Source organism: Pinus tabuliformis, chromosome 4_1, assembly GCF_031772625.1.
Source record: "Pinus tabuliformis cultivar Carrire ecotype Pingquan chromosome 4_1, CPIR1, whole genome shotgun sequence".
Classification (NCBI taxonomy): Eukaryota; Viridiplantae; Streptophyta; class Pinopsida; order Pinales; family Pinaceae; genus Pinus; species Pinus tabuliformis.
In genome coordinates this window covers 610,780,667-610,797,595 of record NC_142303.1, presented here as the reverse complement: position 1 = coordinate 610,797,595, position 16,929 = coordinate 610,780,667, and the positions used below count along the sequence as shown (strand labels likewise).

The 16,929-nt window shown below is 40.9% G+C and overlaps 1 protein-coding gene across 1 annotated transcript; it reads left to right on the top strand.

The window, feature by feature from the left end:
- The first annotated feature begins 5,173 nt into the window (after window positions 1–5,173).
- Window positions 5,174–11,037, top strand: LOC149177487 (uncharacterized). Its single transcript, XM_089420149.1, has 4 exons — window positions 5,174–5,915; window positions 6,027–7,128; window positions 7,227–7,511; window positions 7,673–11,037. Exons 1-4 carry the CDS (start codon window positions 5,365–5,367, stop codon window positions 10,850–10,852), a joined length of 5,118 nt encoding a protein of 1,705 aa, XP_089276275.1. The 5' UTR covers window positions 5,174–5,364; the 3' UTR covers window positions 10,853–11,037.
- The last annotated feature ends 5,892 nt before the right edge of the window (window positions 11,038–16,929 follow it).

The window sequence follows — 16,929 nt, the reverse complement described above, 5'->3', positions numbered from 1 at the left end:
TTATATTTGCGAAAACTCAAAAAATATGTTTTATTTAGGTGAAGCCTATTAATACCATGGGCCAAATTATTATTAATATCATACAAAAAAAAAACACTATTAACCCTAATATTAATATTATTAAATTTAAAAACTTTGGATTAATACAATATTAAATTTGTTATATTATGATATATATTAATATATCATGATATATATTAACTCTAGATATATATGGGAGGGAAGAACAAATACATAGAGTGATAGAGATGGAAAGATAGGGAGAGTGACAAGGGAGAGATGGAGATAAACTTAAGGATAGGGGAGAGGAGGAATGAAGAAAGAGAGAGGGAGATGAGTGAGAGATGTAGAAAAGGGTAAGAGAGGGAGACCAAAGATGGAGGGGGGGAGAGAAGGAGAGAGGGAGGGAGATAGTGAGAGGATTGGAGAGCGGAGAGAGAGAGAGAGATGGGGAAGAGAGAGGAAGGTAGGAGAGAAAGGGAGAGAGAGGAATTTCAAGAGAGGATGAGAGAGTGAGGGAATAAGAAATACGTAGAGAGTGACAAGGGAGAGATGGAAAGAGAGAGTATGTTTAGGGGTGAGATAAAGAGACAAATAAAGAGAGAGAGGGAGAAGGGGGGAGGGAGAATGAGAGGGGGAGGGTTATACTAACATAGTTGGAGAGAGAGAGAGGATAACAAGAGGGAAGAGAGATAGAAGCAGGGGAGAAGGAGAGAAGGGGAAGAGAGAGGGAGGGAGGGATAGATAGATTGGAGAAATAGAATGTATGTTTTGCGGGTGATATAGAGAGACAAAGGGAGATAGAGATATAGATGGAAAGTGAAGAGAGGGAAGAAGAGAGAGATGGAGAGAGAGAAGGAGGGACAGAGATATGGATAGATATGGAGTGAGAGAGCATGTATGCTTGGGGGGTTAAGATAGAGAGACAAATATGGAGATATGGAATAATTTGCATATTTTAAATAACCTAACAAATCATCGATACAAGGAATAGGGTATCAATTCTTTACCGAGTTTTTTTTACTGCACGAAAGTCAACACACATTCTCCATGTACCATCCTTCTTTGGTTTTGAATTTTTTTACTACAGTTGGTCTTCATAATTATTGTTTTTGGTCCATGGTGTATTTGTAAAAAAAAAAATTGTAAAGTGTGTTCCTCATGCTCTTTTCAAAAGAAGAAAATTTGAACTTTTAAACATATAATTTTTGTCTCCAAAAGAAACCATGTCAGCCTCCTCCTAGTTATGTTGGCCCCTTCAAGTGTCCAAGTCAGCTTTGTTAAGAAAGGAACCCATTAGGCCTAATGGATATATATATAGGACATGTTCAACCTCTTCTCAAGCACCAATTCAGATTTGATCATAAAAGACATAATATCTTCTGTTAAGCCATGTGAAGGAGAGAAGAAAGAAGGATGAAGATGAAGGATGAATTTCTCCCTTTGTTGTACAGGATCGAATCTTTGTGGTAGCCCTTTGTGCATGACATATATATGATGTACATGACCGAATCTTTGTGGTAGCCCTTTGTGCTAGATGAATCTTTGTTGTACGATATTGAATCTTTGTGGTAGCCCTCTATGTTAGACAAATCTTTGTACTGGACCAAATTTCTAAGGAAGGATTGGATTTTGAGGAAGGAAGAAGGCCTAATTCTAAGCAAACCTAATCATACCAAATTTTTTGGGAATATGGCTTGACTAGGATGGAGTTGGATTATGTTCAACCAAGTTCATTTGATGGTCAATTTGACCTTATAAATGAATATGATGTTTAGATGTATCTCTTGTTGAAAACAAGAATTTATCTAACGAAAAGGTTGTTTGGTTTTTCCCCCATGTGGTTTTTCCTAGGGTAAATGCTTGTGTTCATGTGTAATTGTCTATTTATTATACTTTTGGCATATTTTTTTTATTATTTATCTCCTCTACATAATTGCTTTATGATGATAAATGAATAAAAAAAACTAAAATCATTAGAAGTAATTATCAATTTAGAGGATACCCTAAAAATCAACATTTGGTACTATCACAATAGGAGATCCACATGGAGAGGAACTAGGCATGATGACTCCATTTTCAAGAAATTCTTGAACTTAACTTTCATTTCTACATTCTCAATTATGGACATCTTGTACATACCAACATTACGAAGAAGGGAACTTTCTTGCAATTGAATCTCATGCTGAATCTCCCCCTTGGGAGGCAATCCTTCAGGTTCCTGGATATTTCATCATAGTTAGAAATGAGAATAATTAATTCATCCTTATGAGAAGGATCGCAACCCTTAAAATTAGTACATTGTTCAACATCTTTTGCTTTCACAACTATAAGTAAAAATTTCTTTCTAGCATTTATGAGCCTCTTCATTTTCCTTGCACCAACAAATGATAATTTAGTCTTCATGCTATGTTCCCTTACAATATACTCAACCTCGTCTTTAGTGAGGTGATATCTGTTCTCCTCCTTGAAGAATATGGCTTTCCTTTCATACAAGTAATGGCTTCCCAATACAATTCCACAAATATCAAGAGGAACCACATCTAATTGAACCTCATCAACAAATTTTGAAGTGATAGCAAATTTAAGTTTGCATTGTTTGGTTACTTGTAGCTTTGCATCATCACATACATAGCAGAGAGGATAAGGTTTCTTGTGAGGTGTTGTTTCTAATTCCAGTTTCTTGAAAATTGCATCAGATAATACATTTACTTGGGAACCAATATAAAAAAAATATTTTCATCTTTCATATGCTTATTTATCACCCTTATGTGAAAAAACTCGCTTCTTCTACTTTTAGGACTAGGAGATGGATTAGAAGAACTACAACTGTCATGAGAAGATGTTTTACCTTGCACTCCTACAGTTGTGATCTAAGCTTCAACTCTTGAATCAGATCCCAAATTTTGTTGCACTGTGGCAATAGTATTTTTCTCTCCTTTTCCTCTAAACCTTTTAGGCCTTAGTTTAGGATGTATCTTCCAAAAATGAGCATCATCGTACCCTTCCTTTCTACAATGAGAACATGTAGGCTTTGCCTCTTCTTATTCATTGTAGCAACCTTCTTGCCTTTCCCTTTTCCTTTGAAATTGACTTATAAAAATTTAGATGTTTACTTTTGTTTGAAATCACTTTGCACATTATTTCCTGTGGAACAAGATGAGTAGCTTGGACACATACTTCATCCAAATTAGTGGGATTAAATAAGAAAATAATATGGTGAATGTAACTATAAAATGCACCAATATATTTCAAAAGAGTTTCTAGATTATATAATGGAATATTTAAAGCCAATGCCTTGTTCCTAAATTATTTAGTAAAGCCTTTTATGCTTTGTCCTTTTCCTTGTCTCAAAATTTTCCATTCCATGATTTCTTTCTGGGTGTATGCTAAAGGATTAAACTATTTCTTTAATGCATTAGTGAATTTTGACCATGAAGAAAGGATCTTAAAAGTCTTTTTGCTACCTTCTTAAAGTTTACTCTCCCAACAAACCAACTGTGTACCTTCAAGTCGTAAATAAGCCAACTAAATCTTTACGTCTTCTTCAACAATCTGCTAAACATGACAATAAAATTCTATTTGTTAAATCCAATTATCTAATATTTATGAATTAAGCTTGTCATTATACATTGAAAAGTCAAAGTTGACTTCCAATTTTAACAATGGCTTCATGGGTTCAAAGCCCACCTATGCTATTTTAAAATAATTGTAGGTTGTAATAACTTCAAATAGAAGTTTCCACTTATACATAGTAAGAATCAATGGTTGGTACAACAATGACTCTTTGGGTTGTTGCTAACAAGGTCGTGAGTTCAAACCATTTGTGCGACTCTTCTAGAGAGGTCAAGAGAGTTTTGTTCCAACCTAAGTTAACACATTACTCCACTTGATTGGTCTACATGTCACACAATCAACGCCCAAGACTTAGTTAGTTGCATAGCCACCTACAAAGTCAATTGCCAAATAAATGCCACATCATTGTCTCTACCATTTGTCCTCTGTTGATGCTACCATGTCACTGTCACATCAATCTCACATCATGTTTATTCTTTTGATCCTCCCACATGTCCTTCATAAAACCTGCCACATGTCACCCTTTGGGACTACCACATGTCACCTATATCCTTCCTTTTTGCATGTTTTTGCAAAACGTCGAAATGTGATAACTTTCTCATATAAATTTTGTTTGAGCTCATTCAAGTTATGTTAGAAAGATATCACTAAGCTCCTCATCATGGCAACCTTTTCATCTCAATTTTGGAATATTTAGTTTTGAGGCATCTTGGATCCTCCCAGATCACTTCTCCACTTCCTATGGTTTCCTTGAAAATCCTTTCTCCTTCAAGTGCTTCACATGAACAAACACAACCAGATAGTAGAGTTATTTTTGGTCTACCCGGCTCAAGTGAAGGGCTCTCCCTCTGGTTTCCTCAGCTAACACACTTCAAGCCTGTAATTCGTTGTCCAACTTCCAATCATAGGTTTACAATTTCGCAATGTTTTCATTCTTATATTTGTGCGTTCACAAGGATTATAGGTTCACACAAATAGTTCAGGTCTTTTTTAAAATATTTTTCTCTAATTGTTACCATCTTCCAAACTCTACTTAAAACAACTAACTCAAAAGTTGACATGTTTTCTACCCACAAGTGTTGCTTCACACAGGAAAGGTCCAAGTTCCCCTTATTTGGATGTGAAATCAACAAACACTCTATTTTGAGGTACATAGCCCATGCTCAAGTTGTCCCAACACCTTCTCCCCCATCCTCTCATAGCTACTTAGGTAGTTGGTAGTGCAGCAACTTTCCTGATTTCACAATTTAATAATAACGATGCAGGAATATATGGTCGGTGACTCAACCCTCAATAATGCAGTGAACGCAGGAAATTGGCAGCAACTTTCCTGATTTCACAATTTAATAAATTATCAGGAATCAATCATGTTTCGGGTTAGTGGATGCAGTTGCTTTTGCATAAAGATTGGGCCCCACATATCTGTGGTCACCATATCTTCTAAACGATGCAGGAATATATGGTCGGTGACTCAACCCTAATAATGCAGTGAACGAAGGAAATTAGCAGCAACTTTCCTAATTTCACAAATTAATAATAAAACAAAAGTATCCTAAATTTCATTCCATAGAAAGATATATCGACTTGGTTCGTTCAACGAAAAACAAATCCTCTGACTTAGTGTCTTCATTTGTTCTCATCGATTCGCTGGTAGGTGGTCATTCACACGAAAATATTGAGGTTCACCGCTCATTCCCAATCTCTGTAAAACGTCTTGGATCTCGCTTGCTTCTTTCTTCTCTGTAAAACGTCTTGGATCTCGCTTGCTTCTTTCTTCTTCTCTATCTGATGGCGGATCTTACTGGGGATATCACATGCGTCGCCTCTTCTTCGTCTTCATCCACCAACACTGGCCAGGTTTATGACGTTTTTTTGAACCATCGCGGTCCCGACACAAAGAAAGGCCTCGCCAGCCATATCTACCGTCGGCTTATTCTTCGTGGATTAAATGTATTTTTGGACCAGCCAGAACTACGCAAGGGAGAGGACATTCTTTCTCAAATCAAAGAGGCTATTCGAACCGCCTCAGTGCATGTTGCAATATTTTCTCCAAACTATGCCCAATCAAGATGGTGCCTTGAGGAGCTCGCACTAATGGTGGAATCTGGATCGACAATTATTCCGGTCTTCCATAATGTCAATCCTTCAGACCTTCGGTGGACGCGGAGTCGAGATGGAGATGAGAACCAGAGTGAGTATGCTCGAGACCTGCATAGCCTCGAAAATAAGAGAACAGTCGAAGGGAACCCACGATTTGACTCTATCACTCTGGAAAAATGGAGGAATGCTCTCCATGTTGTCTCAAATAAAAGCGGTTTAGATATAAACGCATGCAACGGGTAAGGGCCACACTCTCTCCTGTTTTTCTTGGTTTATTTAATGAATGATAAGGTATATCATACTATATTTTCGGAGACTTTCCTCAATCAAATTATCGTGCATTTGTTCAGTGACGAAGGGCAACTAGTTGATGAGGTCGTCGAAGAAGTGTGGCGAAAGGTTAGGAAAACACCTCTTAATGTGGCCAAATACCCTACTGGCCTCGTTGAGAAAATAGAAGATGTGGAAAGAATGGTGCTCTTGCAGCAGCAAAGCCAGAAGACTAAGGTTGTGGGAATTGTCGGTCTTGGCGGTGTAGGGAAAACGACTCTTGCAAAAGAGTTCTTCAACAGACACACATCAAATTATGATCGATATTGTTTCCTGTCTGATGTGAGAGAAACCGCAGCGAAGAGCTCTTTAAGTTCATTGCAGATAAAACTTCTCAAAGACTTGGCTCATGTGCAGAACGTGCAAATAAGCAGCACCGATGAAGGCATAGAGGAGCTCCGAAAGCATCTCTCATCCCACCCCCGATCTCTCATTGTCTTAGATGATGTTGATCATATTGATCAACTAGACGCATTGTTTTCACCAGTGAAAGATACCATTCACGCCAGTAGTTTAATCTTGGTTACTTCTCGCAATAGGGATGTAATTACAAGCTCGGATATTCTAGACGGGTCTATTTACAAGCTAACAGGCCTTAACCGGCAACAGTCTAGAGAACTATTCTGCTCCCATGCCTTTGACCAGAGTTGTCCTGTGACGGGATTTGAACAACTGGTTGAAGATTTTTTGAATTTCTGTGATGGATTGCCCTTGTCTCTTCAGGTCATCGGAGCGGCTATTCGTGGAAAAGATTCTGAGTTTTGGAAAAGACAGCTAGACAAAATCAGAAGAATACTTCCCCAGGATATTCATAGCAAGCTTAAAATTAGCTATGATGGTCTGGATAAAGAGGAGCAGGAGATCTTTTTAGACGTCGCTTGTTTTTTTATAGGAGAAAACAGAGATACCGCCATCAGAAGATGGAACGGATCTGGCTGGGACGGATGGCTGGGTCTCCGTAACTTAGAATACAGATGCCTTGTAGAGATCGACAGTGAAGAGTGTATAAGAATGCACGACCACCTCCGCGATCTCGGCAGAGATGTAGCAGAGAACGAACATCCGCTTCGCCTTTCGCGATCAAATGTCAATCTTCTCCCTACTCTTTCCCCCTCATCGCCTGTAAGTATGTTGAAGCTCTCCATATCTAAATTGCCTTTTTGTTTTGAAATTTTTTAAGAAAAAATCATGTTTTTAACAGCTCCGAGTGAACAATTCAGGTGCGAGGAATTAGCATGGATTATGGAAATGGCCGCGAACAATTTTTCGAAAACGTTACGGGCAACTGCAACCTAAGCAGGTTGGAACTGCTTAGGGGTGAAGGTTCTTTTGTTGAAAGCATATTCAGTGCAGGGGAGTTACGACAACTGATATATCTCCAATGGAAGAAGTGTCCGATCTCCTCAATATCTTTGCAAATTCCAACACTCTGGAAGGCTTTGAATTTAAGAGTGTTATACATACAGGGGCAGGCTTTGAACACACTCTGGCAACATGAATCTCAGGTAGTACAAATTCTAATTTATTTGGACAGACATCGATTTACGTTTCTCTTCAAATTATAAAAATTGCTTGCATTTAAGAATTGTCTTTGTTTATCACAATGTCAAATAGGTGACATTTACAGAGGCAAATCCACTTTAATGTTTTTATGTACACATTGCAGGCACCACTACAGTTGACGGAATTGTATATTGATGCTCCCCTTTCAGAGGTTCCACAGTCTATTGGTAAACTGAATCAGCTCGAAAGAATTTTCCTCAAATATGGTGAATTTAACACTTTACCAAATGAATTCTGTGATATGCATTCATTGAAGCATATGACGTTACAAAACTGTAAAGAAATGATGTTGCTGCCGGATTCACTTGGGATCTTGACGGGCCTCCAGACTCTCGACTTCTCCGGGTGCTCCAGCTTGGAGCGGCTCCCAGACTCGGTGGGGCAGCTGACGGGCCTCCAGCGACTCTACTTGAGCTGCTGCTCGAGCCTGCAGGGGCTCCCAGACTCGGTGGGGCAGCTGACGGGCCTCCAGACACTCGACTTGGGCCGGTGCTCCAGCCTGCAGGGGCTCCCAGACTCGGTGGGGCAGCTGACGGGCCTCCAGCGACTCTACTTGAGCTGGTGCTCGAGCCTGCAGGGGCTCCCAGACTCGGTGGGGCAGCTGACGGGCCTCCAGAAACTCAACTTGGGCGGGTGCTCCAGCCTGCAGGGGCTCCCAGACTCGGTGGGGCAGCTGACGGGCCTCCAGGAACTCGACTTGGGCGGGTGCTCCAGCCTGCAGGGGCTCCCAGACTCGGTGGGGCAGCTGATGGGCCTCCCGAAACTCTACTTGGACCGGTGCTCCAGCCTGCAGGGGCTCCCAGACTCGGTGGGGCAGTTGACGGGCCTCCAGGAACTCTTCTTGGGTGAGTGCTCCAGCCTGCAGAGGCTCCCAGACTCGGTGGGGCAGCTGACGGGCCTCCAGGGACTCAACTTGGGTGGGTGTTCCAGCTTGCAGTGGCTCCCATACTCGGTGGGGCAGCTGACGGGCCTCCAGGGACTCAACTTGGGCTGGTGCTCCAGCCTGCAGGGGCTCCCAGACTCGGTGGGGCAGCTGACGGGCCTCCAGAAACTCAACTTGGGCGGGTGCTCCAGCCTGCAGGGGCTCCCAGACTCGGTGGGGCAGCTGACGGGCCTCCAGGAACTCGACTTGGGCGGGTGCTCCAGCCTGCAGGGGCTCCCAGACTCGGTGGGGCAGCTGATGGGCCTCCCGAAACTCTACTTGGACCGGTGCTCCAGCCTGCAGGGGCTCCCAGACTCGGTGGGGCAGTTGACGGGCCTCCAGGAACTCTTCTTGGGTGAGTGCTCCAGCCTGCAGAGGCTCCCAGACTCGGTGGGGCAGCTGACGGGCCTCCAGGGACTCAACTTGGGTGGGTGTTCCAGCTTGCAGGGGCTCCCATACTCGGTGGGGCAGCTGACGGGCCTCCAGGGACTCAACTTGGGCTGGTGCTCCAGCCTGCAGGGGCTCCCAGACTCGGTGGGGCAGCTGACGGGCCTCCAGCGACTTAACTTGGGTGGGTGCTCCAGCCTGCAGGGGCTCCCAGACTCGGTGGGGCAGCTGACGGGCCTCCCGAAACTCTACTTGGACCGGTGCTCCAGCCTGCAGGGGCTCCCAGACTCGGTGGGGCAGTTGACGGGCCTCCAGGAACTCTTCTTGGGTGAGTGCTCCAGCCTGCAGAGGCTCCCAGACTCGGTGGGGCAGCTGACGGGCCTCCAGGGACTCAACTTGGGTGGGTGTTCCAGCTTGCAGGGGCTCCCATACTCGGTGGGGCAGCTGACGGGCCTCCAGGGACTCAACTTGGGCGGGTGCTCCAGCCTGCAGGGGCTCCCAGACTCGGTGGGGCAGCTGACGGGCCTCCAGCGACTTAACTTGGGTGGGTGCTCCAGCCTGCAGGGGCTCCCAGACTCGGTGGGGCAGCTGACGGGCCTCCTGGAACTCTACTTGGGCGGGTGCTCCAGCCTGCAGGGGCTCCCAGACTCGGTGGGGCAGCTGACGGGCCTCCCGAAACTCTACTTGGACGGGTGCTCCAGCCTGCAGGGGCTCCCAGACTCGGTGGGGCAGCTGACGGACCTCCAGGGACTCTTCTTGGGCCAGTGCTCCAGCCTGCAGGGGCTCCCAGACTCGGTGGGGCAGCTGACGGGCCTCCGGGGACTCTTCTTGGGCGGGTGCTCCAGCCTGCAGGGGCTCCCAGACTCGGTGGGGCAGCTGACGGGCCTCCGGAGACTCTACTTGCGCGGGTGCTCCAGCCTGCAGGGGCTCCCAGACTCAGTGGGGCAGCTGACGGGCCTCGGGGGACTCGACTTGCGCAGGTGCTCCAGCCTGCAGGGGCTCCCAGACTCGGTGGGGCAGCTGACGGGCCTCCGGGAACTCGACTTGGGCGGGTGCTCCAGCCTACAGGGGCTCCCAGACTCGGTGGGGCAGCTGACGGTCCTCCTGGAACTCTACTTGGAAGGGTGCTCCAGCCTGCAGGGGCTCCCAGACTCGGTGGGGCAGCTGACGGGCCTCCAGAAACTCGACTTGGGCGGGTGCTCCAGCCTGCAGGGGCTCCCAGACTCGGTGGGGCAGCTGACGGGCCTCCAGGAACTCAACTTGGGCGGGTTCTCCAGCCTGCAGGGGCTCCCAGACTCGGTGGGGCAGCTGACGGGCCTCCAGGGACTCAAATTGGGCGGGTGCTCCAGCCTGCAGGGGCTCCCAGACTCGGTGGGGCAGCTGACGGGCCTCCAGGAACTCTACTTGGGCGGGTGCTCCAGCCTGCAGGGGCTCCCAGACTCGGTGGGGCAGCTGACGGGCCTCCAGAGCCTCAACTTGGAAAACTGCACCAGCCTGCAGGGTCTCCCAGACTCAGTCGGGAACTTAACGAGACTCAAATGGCTTAACTTGTCTGGGTGTTCCAATTTACAGATGCTGCCCAATTTTCGGCATTTGAGCTCGTTGGAGGAGCTTCACTTGTCTGGATGTTCCAATTTACAGATGCCGCCCAATGTTCAGCATTTGAGCTCGCTGGTGAAGCTTTATGTGTCTCACTGTTCAAAACTGCAATGGGGTGCTGGAGTAGTCGAGTCCCTGCGCCATCGACTGGGAAATGGCTTCATCGAAGAAGGCGGCGAAAACAGTAATGAAGAAAGTTGGGAAGAAGGCGGCGAAACAGTAATGAAGAAAGCGGCGAAAACAATGAAGAAAGTTGGGAAGAAGGCAAAAACAGTAATGAAGAAAGTTGGGAAGAAGGCAGCGAAAACAATGAAGAAAGTTGGGAAGAAAGCGAAAACAGTAATGAATAAAGCTGCAGCGAGTTGTATAATATAAGAGAACTTCTTAAGATCAGATGGCCACGGTGCTCGCCACACCCCGCAAAGAGAGCTGTGTCATTAATCTTCATAGAGATGTAATCACAGGCAAAATGAATTACACAATGTACAGAATGCTCTACATTTTACATCATGTGGAGTGGTAAAATATACTGGTGTAAAATATATGGAGCCATAATAACATTTGAGTTTATGGTGCACATAACATTCGAGTTTATGGTGATTTTTTTAATATTTATTTTTTCTAAAATACAACGCATAAATATAAATTTTGTTTTTTAAATAATTTTCATTAATAAATTTTATTCAATTTATATATTATTAGATTAATATAAATTTTTGGATCATATATTTTAGTTATTTAAATATTATTGGTATAAGAAATAATAATTACTTTTAATTAAATTTTCATATATTTTTTAATTTCCAATTTTAAATCCTTTAATTCATATTTCAATTATTTATTCTTTTAATAATTTCAATTTAATATATATATATATATATATTTATAATTATTTTTTTTAATATTAATTTATTACATATTTGTTTATTACTTTTTAAACTTATTTTCTATTTTAAATATTCAAAATCTTTAATACATATTTGAATTGCTTATATATATATATATAAGTAATTAATTGAATGAATAATATATACAATTTTCAAATCTAATAATAGCATCATAATATTGATGACATCCTATAAATAATAGTGATATTTATAGATGGCATCAAATATTAAGTGAGCAAGAACAAGATTTTCATGAATGATATTTCTCATTTATGTAGATTGTTGTACTTGCAAACCAAACATCTACAACTAATTAACCAAATAGACAACAATATTGATGATGACTAGTTAAATTTACTCTTGATCTCTTTTACACTAATACTTATATTTATATGGATAAATATAAATAAACAATTTTGTAAAATATAATTAGTTTAATATATAGCATTTACTGAAAAACATTTAACAAAATTAAATTCTATTAAAAAAAACAAAAACTAAACATATGTAATTTCTCACCTCATCCTTCACCTCAAGTAAGATCTATACTACAATGGAGAGGATAACAAACTATATTTCAACCACCTAAAGTAGATCCAACAACCTTTCAAAAATAAATGAATTATATTAGTTTTATTAAAATTAATTCAATCTTAGTATATAACCATTTTAAATATATTCTATAATGATTATATAAAATTTAAAAAATTGGCATAATTAAAAATTAGTTTAGTATTTTCTTCACCATAATAACAATGAATACATCAAGGTTTCCATGTAACTATCTCCCTCTATCACCACACTTCAGGAGGGGTACAATGTTTGTCTTTTTCCAATGAAGGTTGTGAATTCATTCACATTTGAACTAATCCTCTTTGTTTGGATAGAAGACCTTGTACAACACCCTTTTCGTGTTTCCATTAAGGCCATTTAAAGGAATCACTTTAATAGCATAAAACAATCAATCATTTTCTTGAATTATAGCCCTTTCAAAAGTTTGACATGATACAAAGGAAATAGGCCATTGGGTCATTCAGAAGGATCACCCATTCAATGCCTCCAAAACATTTCCTTGATGTAAGAAAATAGGTCATTGTGTAATTTTGAATGATTTCCTAATAGGTGTTTTTGAATTATCTACCTAATGTAAGGAAATACACCATTAGGCCATTTATAAAAATCCCATTAGGGGCATTTGTAAGATCCGTGTAATGCAAGGAAATATGCCATCAAACCATTTCAAAAGATTGATTATTGAGTGTTGTCTTGCTCAATGTGAGGAATTAGACCATTGAGCCATTTTGAAATATTATCTATTATGTTCTTTCAAAACATCCACACAATGTGAAGAAATAGATCATTAGGCCATTTCAAAAGATTCACTGGTGGGTGCTTTGAAAATATATACCCAATACAAAGAAATTGGATGTTGAATCATTTCAAAAAATTGCCCACTGAACACTTTCAAAAAGCTCGGCCCTATTCATTAGGCCTCTTTTGAAGATGTGAAGTCAAGCCACTTTGAAAAATAGAACAAGGCCATCAAGCCGACTTCGAAAAAACTCATCCACCAATTTCAAAGTATCACCCAATTGGATTAAATAATGAAATTAACCCATAACAAAAAAAGATCGATAGCCTTATTCCAAGTAAATATTTCAAATTTCAGCATATGGGGGCTTACGATCCTTGAACACTTTGAACATCAACAAAAGGACTTAAATTTGGTCAAAGAATTTGAACAACATTCAAAATCAAAAAGTTTGATGGTTTATTTAAAAACCCTACTTCATATTGGCATCTAACATGTAGCCATTGAATATGCATAAATGAATTGAATTAGATGCGCCCATCACAATCCAACTTTAAATGCATAACGTATGTCTTGAGGAAATAAACTATATGGGAATACCAAATTTAAAAAAACATTTGCAACAATTATGTTTGCAACTTCATACATAAACAACAAACAAGCTTAATCAACAAAATTATATAACATTTCATTAAAGAGATGGAACACTTACCTTTAGAACAAATTGGTCTAAGGAAATCAATTGTTGATAGAGAAACTTTCCACCCAATTGTATGCATCCACTGCATATACTACCCCCAAGCAAGGATGAGGTCAACTGATCCAAGTCTATCCCAAAAGGCCAAAATTTCAAAGTCCCCAAATCTCACTGAAACCTAGCTCAAATCAAAGATCTCATCACTCTGAATCCAATGGTGTGTATGACATGTCAATCCTACACCGTATGTGAAAGTTATAACCATCTAAATTTGTTGTCAAATAGTAAAAGTTGTGTGTAGGTAGGCCCCACAGACTGCCACCTGGCACTCCCATAAGCCACCACATGGAATCTCTGTCAATGAGTATGGAATCTTCCGGGCCAACTAGGACATGATACATGTGCATGACTGGGCATAATAAGTGGCCCAATCATGGGGCGCCACGTGGCCTAATCACAAGGTGCCACATGGTACCATGTGGTTGGTCGATCAACCTTGGCCAAATATGGTAGGGTGACTCGCAGGAGATAAGTTGGCAGTCTAGATTATTTTTGGTGGATTCAAAGACAAGTTGGCGGTCACGGTTAAGTTTGGCAAAGGAAAGTGGTAATGGGTTGGCAGGCCAGCAAAACTCCAAACTCCAAACTTGGCGGATAGGTGGCGTCGACCAAACAACCGTTTTGTTTTCAATTAAAAAATGTCATATGATTTAGGTCCGCGGGGTTTGAACCTGTGACCCCCTCGCACCAAACGCATTAGCAATAAACCGCCAACCACCTGTTGGTGCAACGGGCAAGCTAAAAGGAGATTTCAATCCGAAATGCAATCCTCCAATAATTTTCTTTTTTTTTTCCACAATCGCTATGAAATGATTTGGTAGCGTCCATTTTCTAATTAACTGTGTAGTCTCTACATAATGATTTGGTAATGTTGTTTGCTACAAAATGATTTGGCAGCACGCTATCAAATTTCTATACAATGATTTTGGGGAAGATGAATCGACTTAGCTCTTTCCCAATCCAACTCTCAACGTCCTTGACTTGCTACTCAATATAGTAAACGATTTACTTTGCCTTTCTTTACCGAAGTTTGCAACATTAGTTCAAACTTGACAGTCGAAAAACCAATCTAACTGAGGTTTTGACCATATTCAAAATATGGTACTCTCTTTCAGTTTACTAGCGTTCAATTTGCTAGAAAAAATCCACTCATTCACTATTCCAAAAAGGAATGAGAATTACTCCACAGTATTTGAAATCGATATAACAAGAATACAAAATATAAATGAACAAATCACACAATGACTGAAGCCATAATGTACAAATTATTAATGTAAATCGATTCAACAAGTTACAGGCTCTCAAAATGATCAAACACATAGGAATAAAAATGCAATTAATATCAGTTCATAAGAAAAATATATTTGGTTTAATCATAGGGTTTCGATTCAATCTCAAACCATACAAACTCACAGTGCCATTTGTTGTTCATTTACGCCATTCACACAAAAATACCTTCTAATTCACACACACAAAAATACCTTCTAATTCACACAGATTGGTAAGTACAGGTGGGTCTGCAACTTCATAATTATAGTTACACAGAGAAACAATGAGTTCCTCTATTCCTCTCCCTCGGGAGCTTCTAGACACTCCTCCTCTTTATTCCCCAAAAAGAAAAAAACTATGACAAACAAGAGTCATGGAATGTGAATCATTTCCCTTCTCCACAATATAAGGGAATTGAAAACTAAACTTACGTTAGAAAATAACTTCTCCAACTTATTTGTAAAAAAAATCAAAACTCACTCCTAAATTAAACTTTTAAAATTTCTTAACAAAAATGTTGGGTGTGTGTTATATTCTTTCCATGACTAACCTCACGTGCGGACCTACCTATGGTTTTGTGCATGGGTTTTGCACATGGTTTTGGGCATGATGGTTTTCTGTCCATGGTATCTTGTAGATCTGGTTAAGGGAACTATGGTTATGTTCTAATCCAGGCTTAATGGATTGGGGTTTATGAATGCTTCACAATGTATATATATGTGTTGTAACAATGAAAGGAATATAATGAAAAATCAATCAGGTAGTCCCAATTTTGGGATCCAGGGTAAAATCTCTGTGTATTTGTTTTGTGTTTCTCGCCATTATATATTTTCTATTTTTAATAATTTGTTTGCAAGTAATTTTGGTACAGGGTTAAAACCTACATTTGGTATGAGAGTTGTTTCAGCTTCAAGGGTATGCCTTTGCTGTTGAGGGTTTTTGCTCGGGCCCGTGTTAGACCCTGTTTAGTGGGAGATTTGCGAGATCGATTCTTGTGGTGAAAGAAGATGGAAAGCAGTGGAAATATAGAGATTGAGAAATTTAATGGTCAGAGTTTTGAGTTGTGGAAACTCAAGATGGAGGATCTACTGGTGGATAAAGAATAGTGAATCACGGTAGATCCGAGTACTAAACCAATGACAATGTGAGATGAAAACTCGTCGAAGTTGGATTAGAAAGTAAAGAGCACAATACGGATGTGTATCTCAGATTTGGTATTGTTGAATGTATCAGGGGAGGATATGGTGAAGGATTTGTGGGACAAGGTAGGGACTTTGTACCAATCTAAGTCTCTGGTGAACAAACCGTTCCTATGGAAAAAATTGTATAACCTGAGGATGAAGGATGGAGACTTAGTGACAAAGAATTTGAACGCATTTAATATTGTGGTAAGTCAATTGTTATTTGTTGATATTAAAATTTCAGATGATGATAAGTGCATCAGTTTGTTGTGTTCTCTACTAGATTCGTGGAATAGTATGGTTGTTGCAATAGCTATCAATACAACTACTTTGAAGTTTGATGAAATAGTCTCATCCTTGCTATCAGAGGAGATGAGATGAAAAAAACTGGAGGGCTAGAATAGAGATGCCTTGTCTGTATGAGGACAGTCCCAGAATAGAAACAAAAATAAGTCCTCGAGTGGGAGATCTAAATCTAGAGGGAGATCTAAATCTCCAGGAAAACCTGTAAAGGTGTGCTGGAAATGCGGAAAGGAAGGGTGCTTCAAAAGGACAGTAGGTTTAAATCTCCTAAGAAAGGAAAGGGATTTGATGATGCTCCTTATGTAGAGGAAAAAACCACCTCATATGAAGGTGGGGATGTGTACTTGGCTTCTTCTTCAAGTACACATGTAGATCATGAGGCATGGGTTATTTATTCATGTGCATCCTTTCACTTCACTCCCCATAGGGAGTAGTTATGTGAGTATGAGAAATATGATGGTGGTGATGTCTTCTTAGGGGATGATAGGAAGGCTAGAATCATTAAACGTAGAAAAGTCAAGATGAGGTTGCAAGGTGGAAGGATTAGAACACTTTCGGGTGTTCTGCACATTCCTGCATTGAGCAAAAATCTGATTTTTGTAATCAAGATGAATGATGCAGGTGTAAAAATAGTGTTCCAGAAAGATACCTGTAAAATAGTTCGGGGAGCACTGTATTGATGCGGGGAGTTCGTATTGGAACTATTTACAAGATTTTGGGTATACTTTTATTGATGGGTGCAA

Bases quoted from the DNA above. Each gene is read 5' to 3' on its own strand.
- LOC149177487 (XM_089420149.1), top strand. From the start codon at position 5,365: ATGGCGGATCTTACTGGGGATATCACATGCGTCGCCTCTTCTTCGTCT. The intron at 5,916-6,026 runs GTAAGGGCCACA...GCATTTGTTCAG, and splicing joins GATATAAACGCATGCAACGG to TGACGAAGGGCAACTAGTTG. The intron at 7,129-7,226 runs GTAAGTATGTTG...TGAACAATTCAG, and splicing joins CTCTTTCCCCCTCATCGCCT to GTGCGAGGAATTAGCATGGA.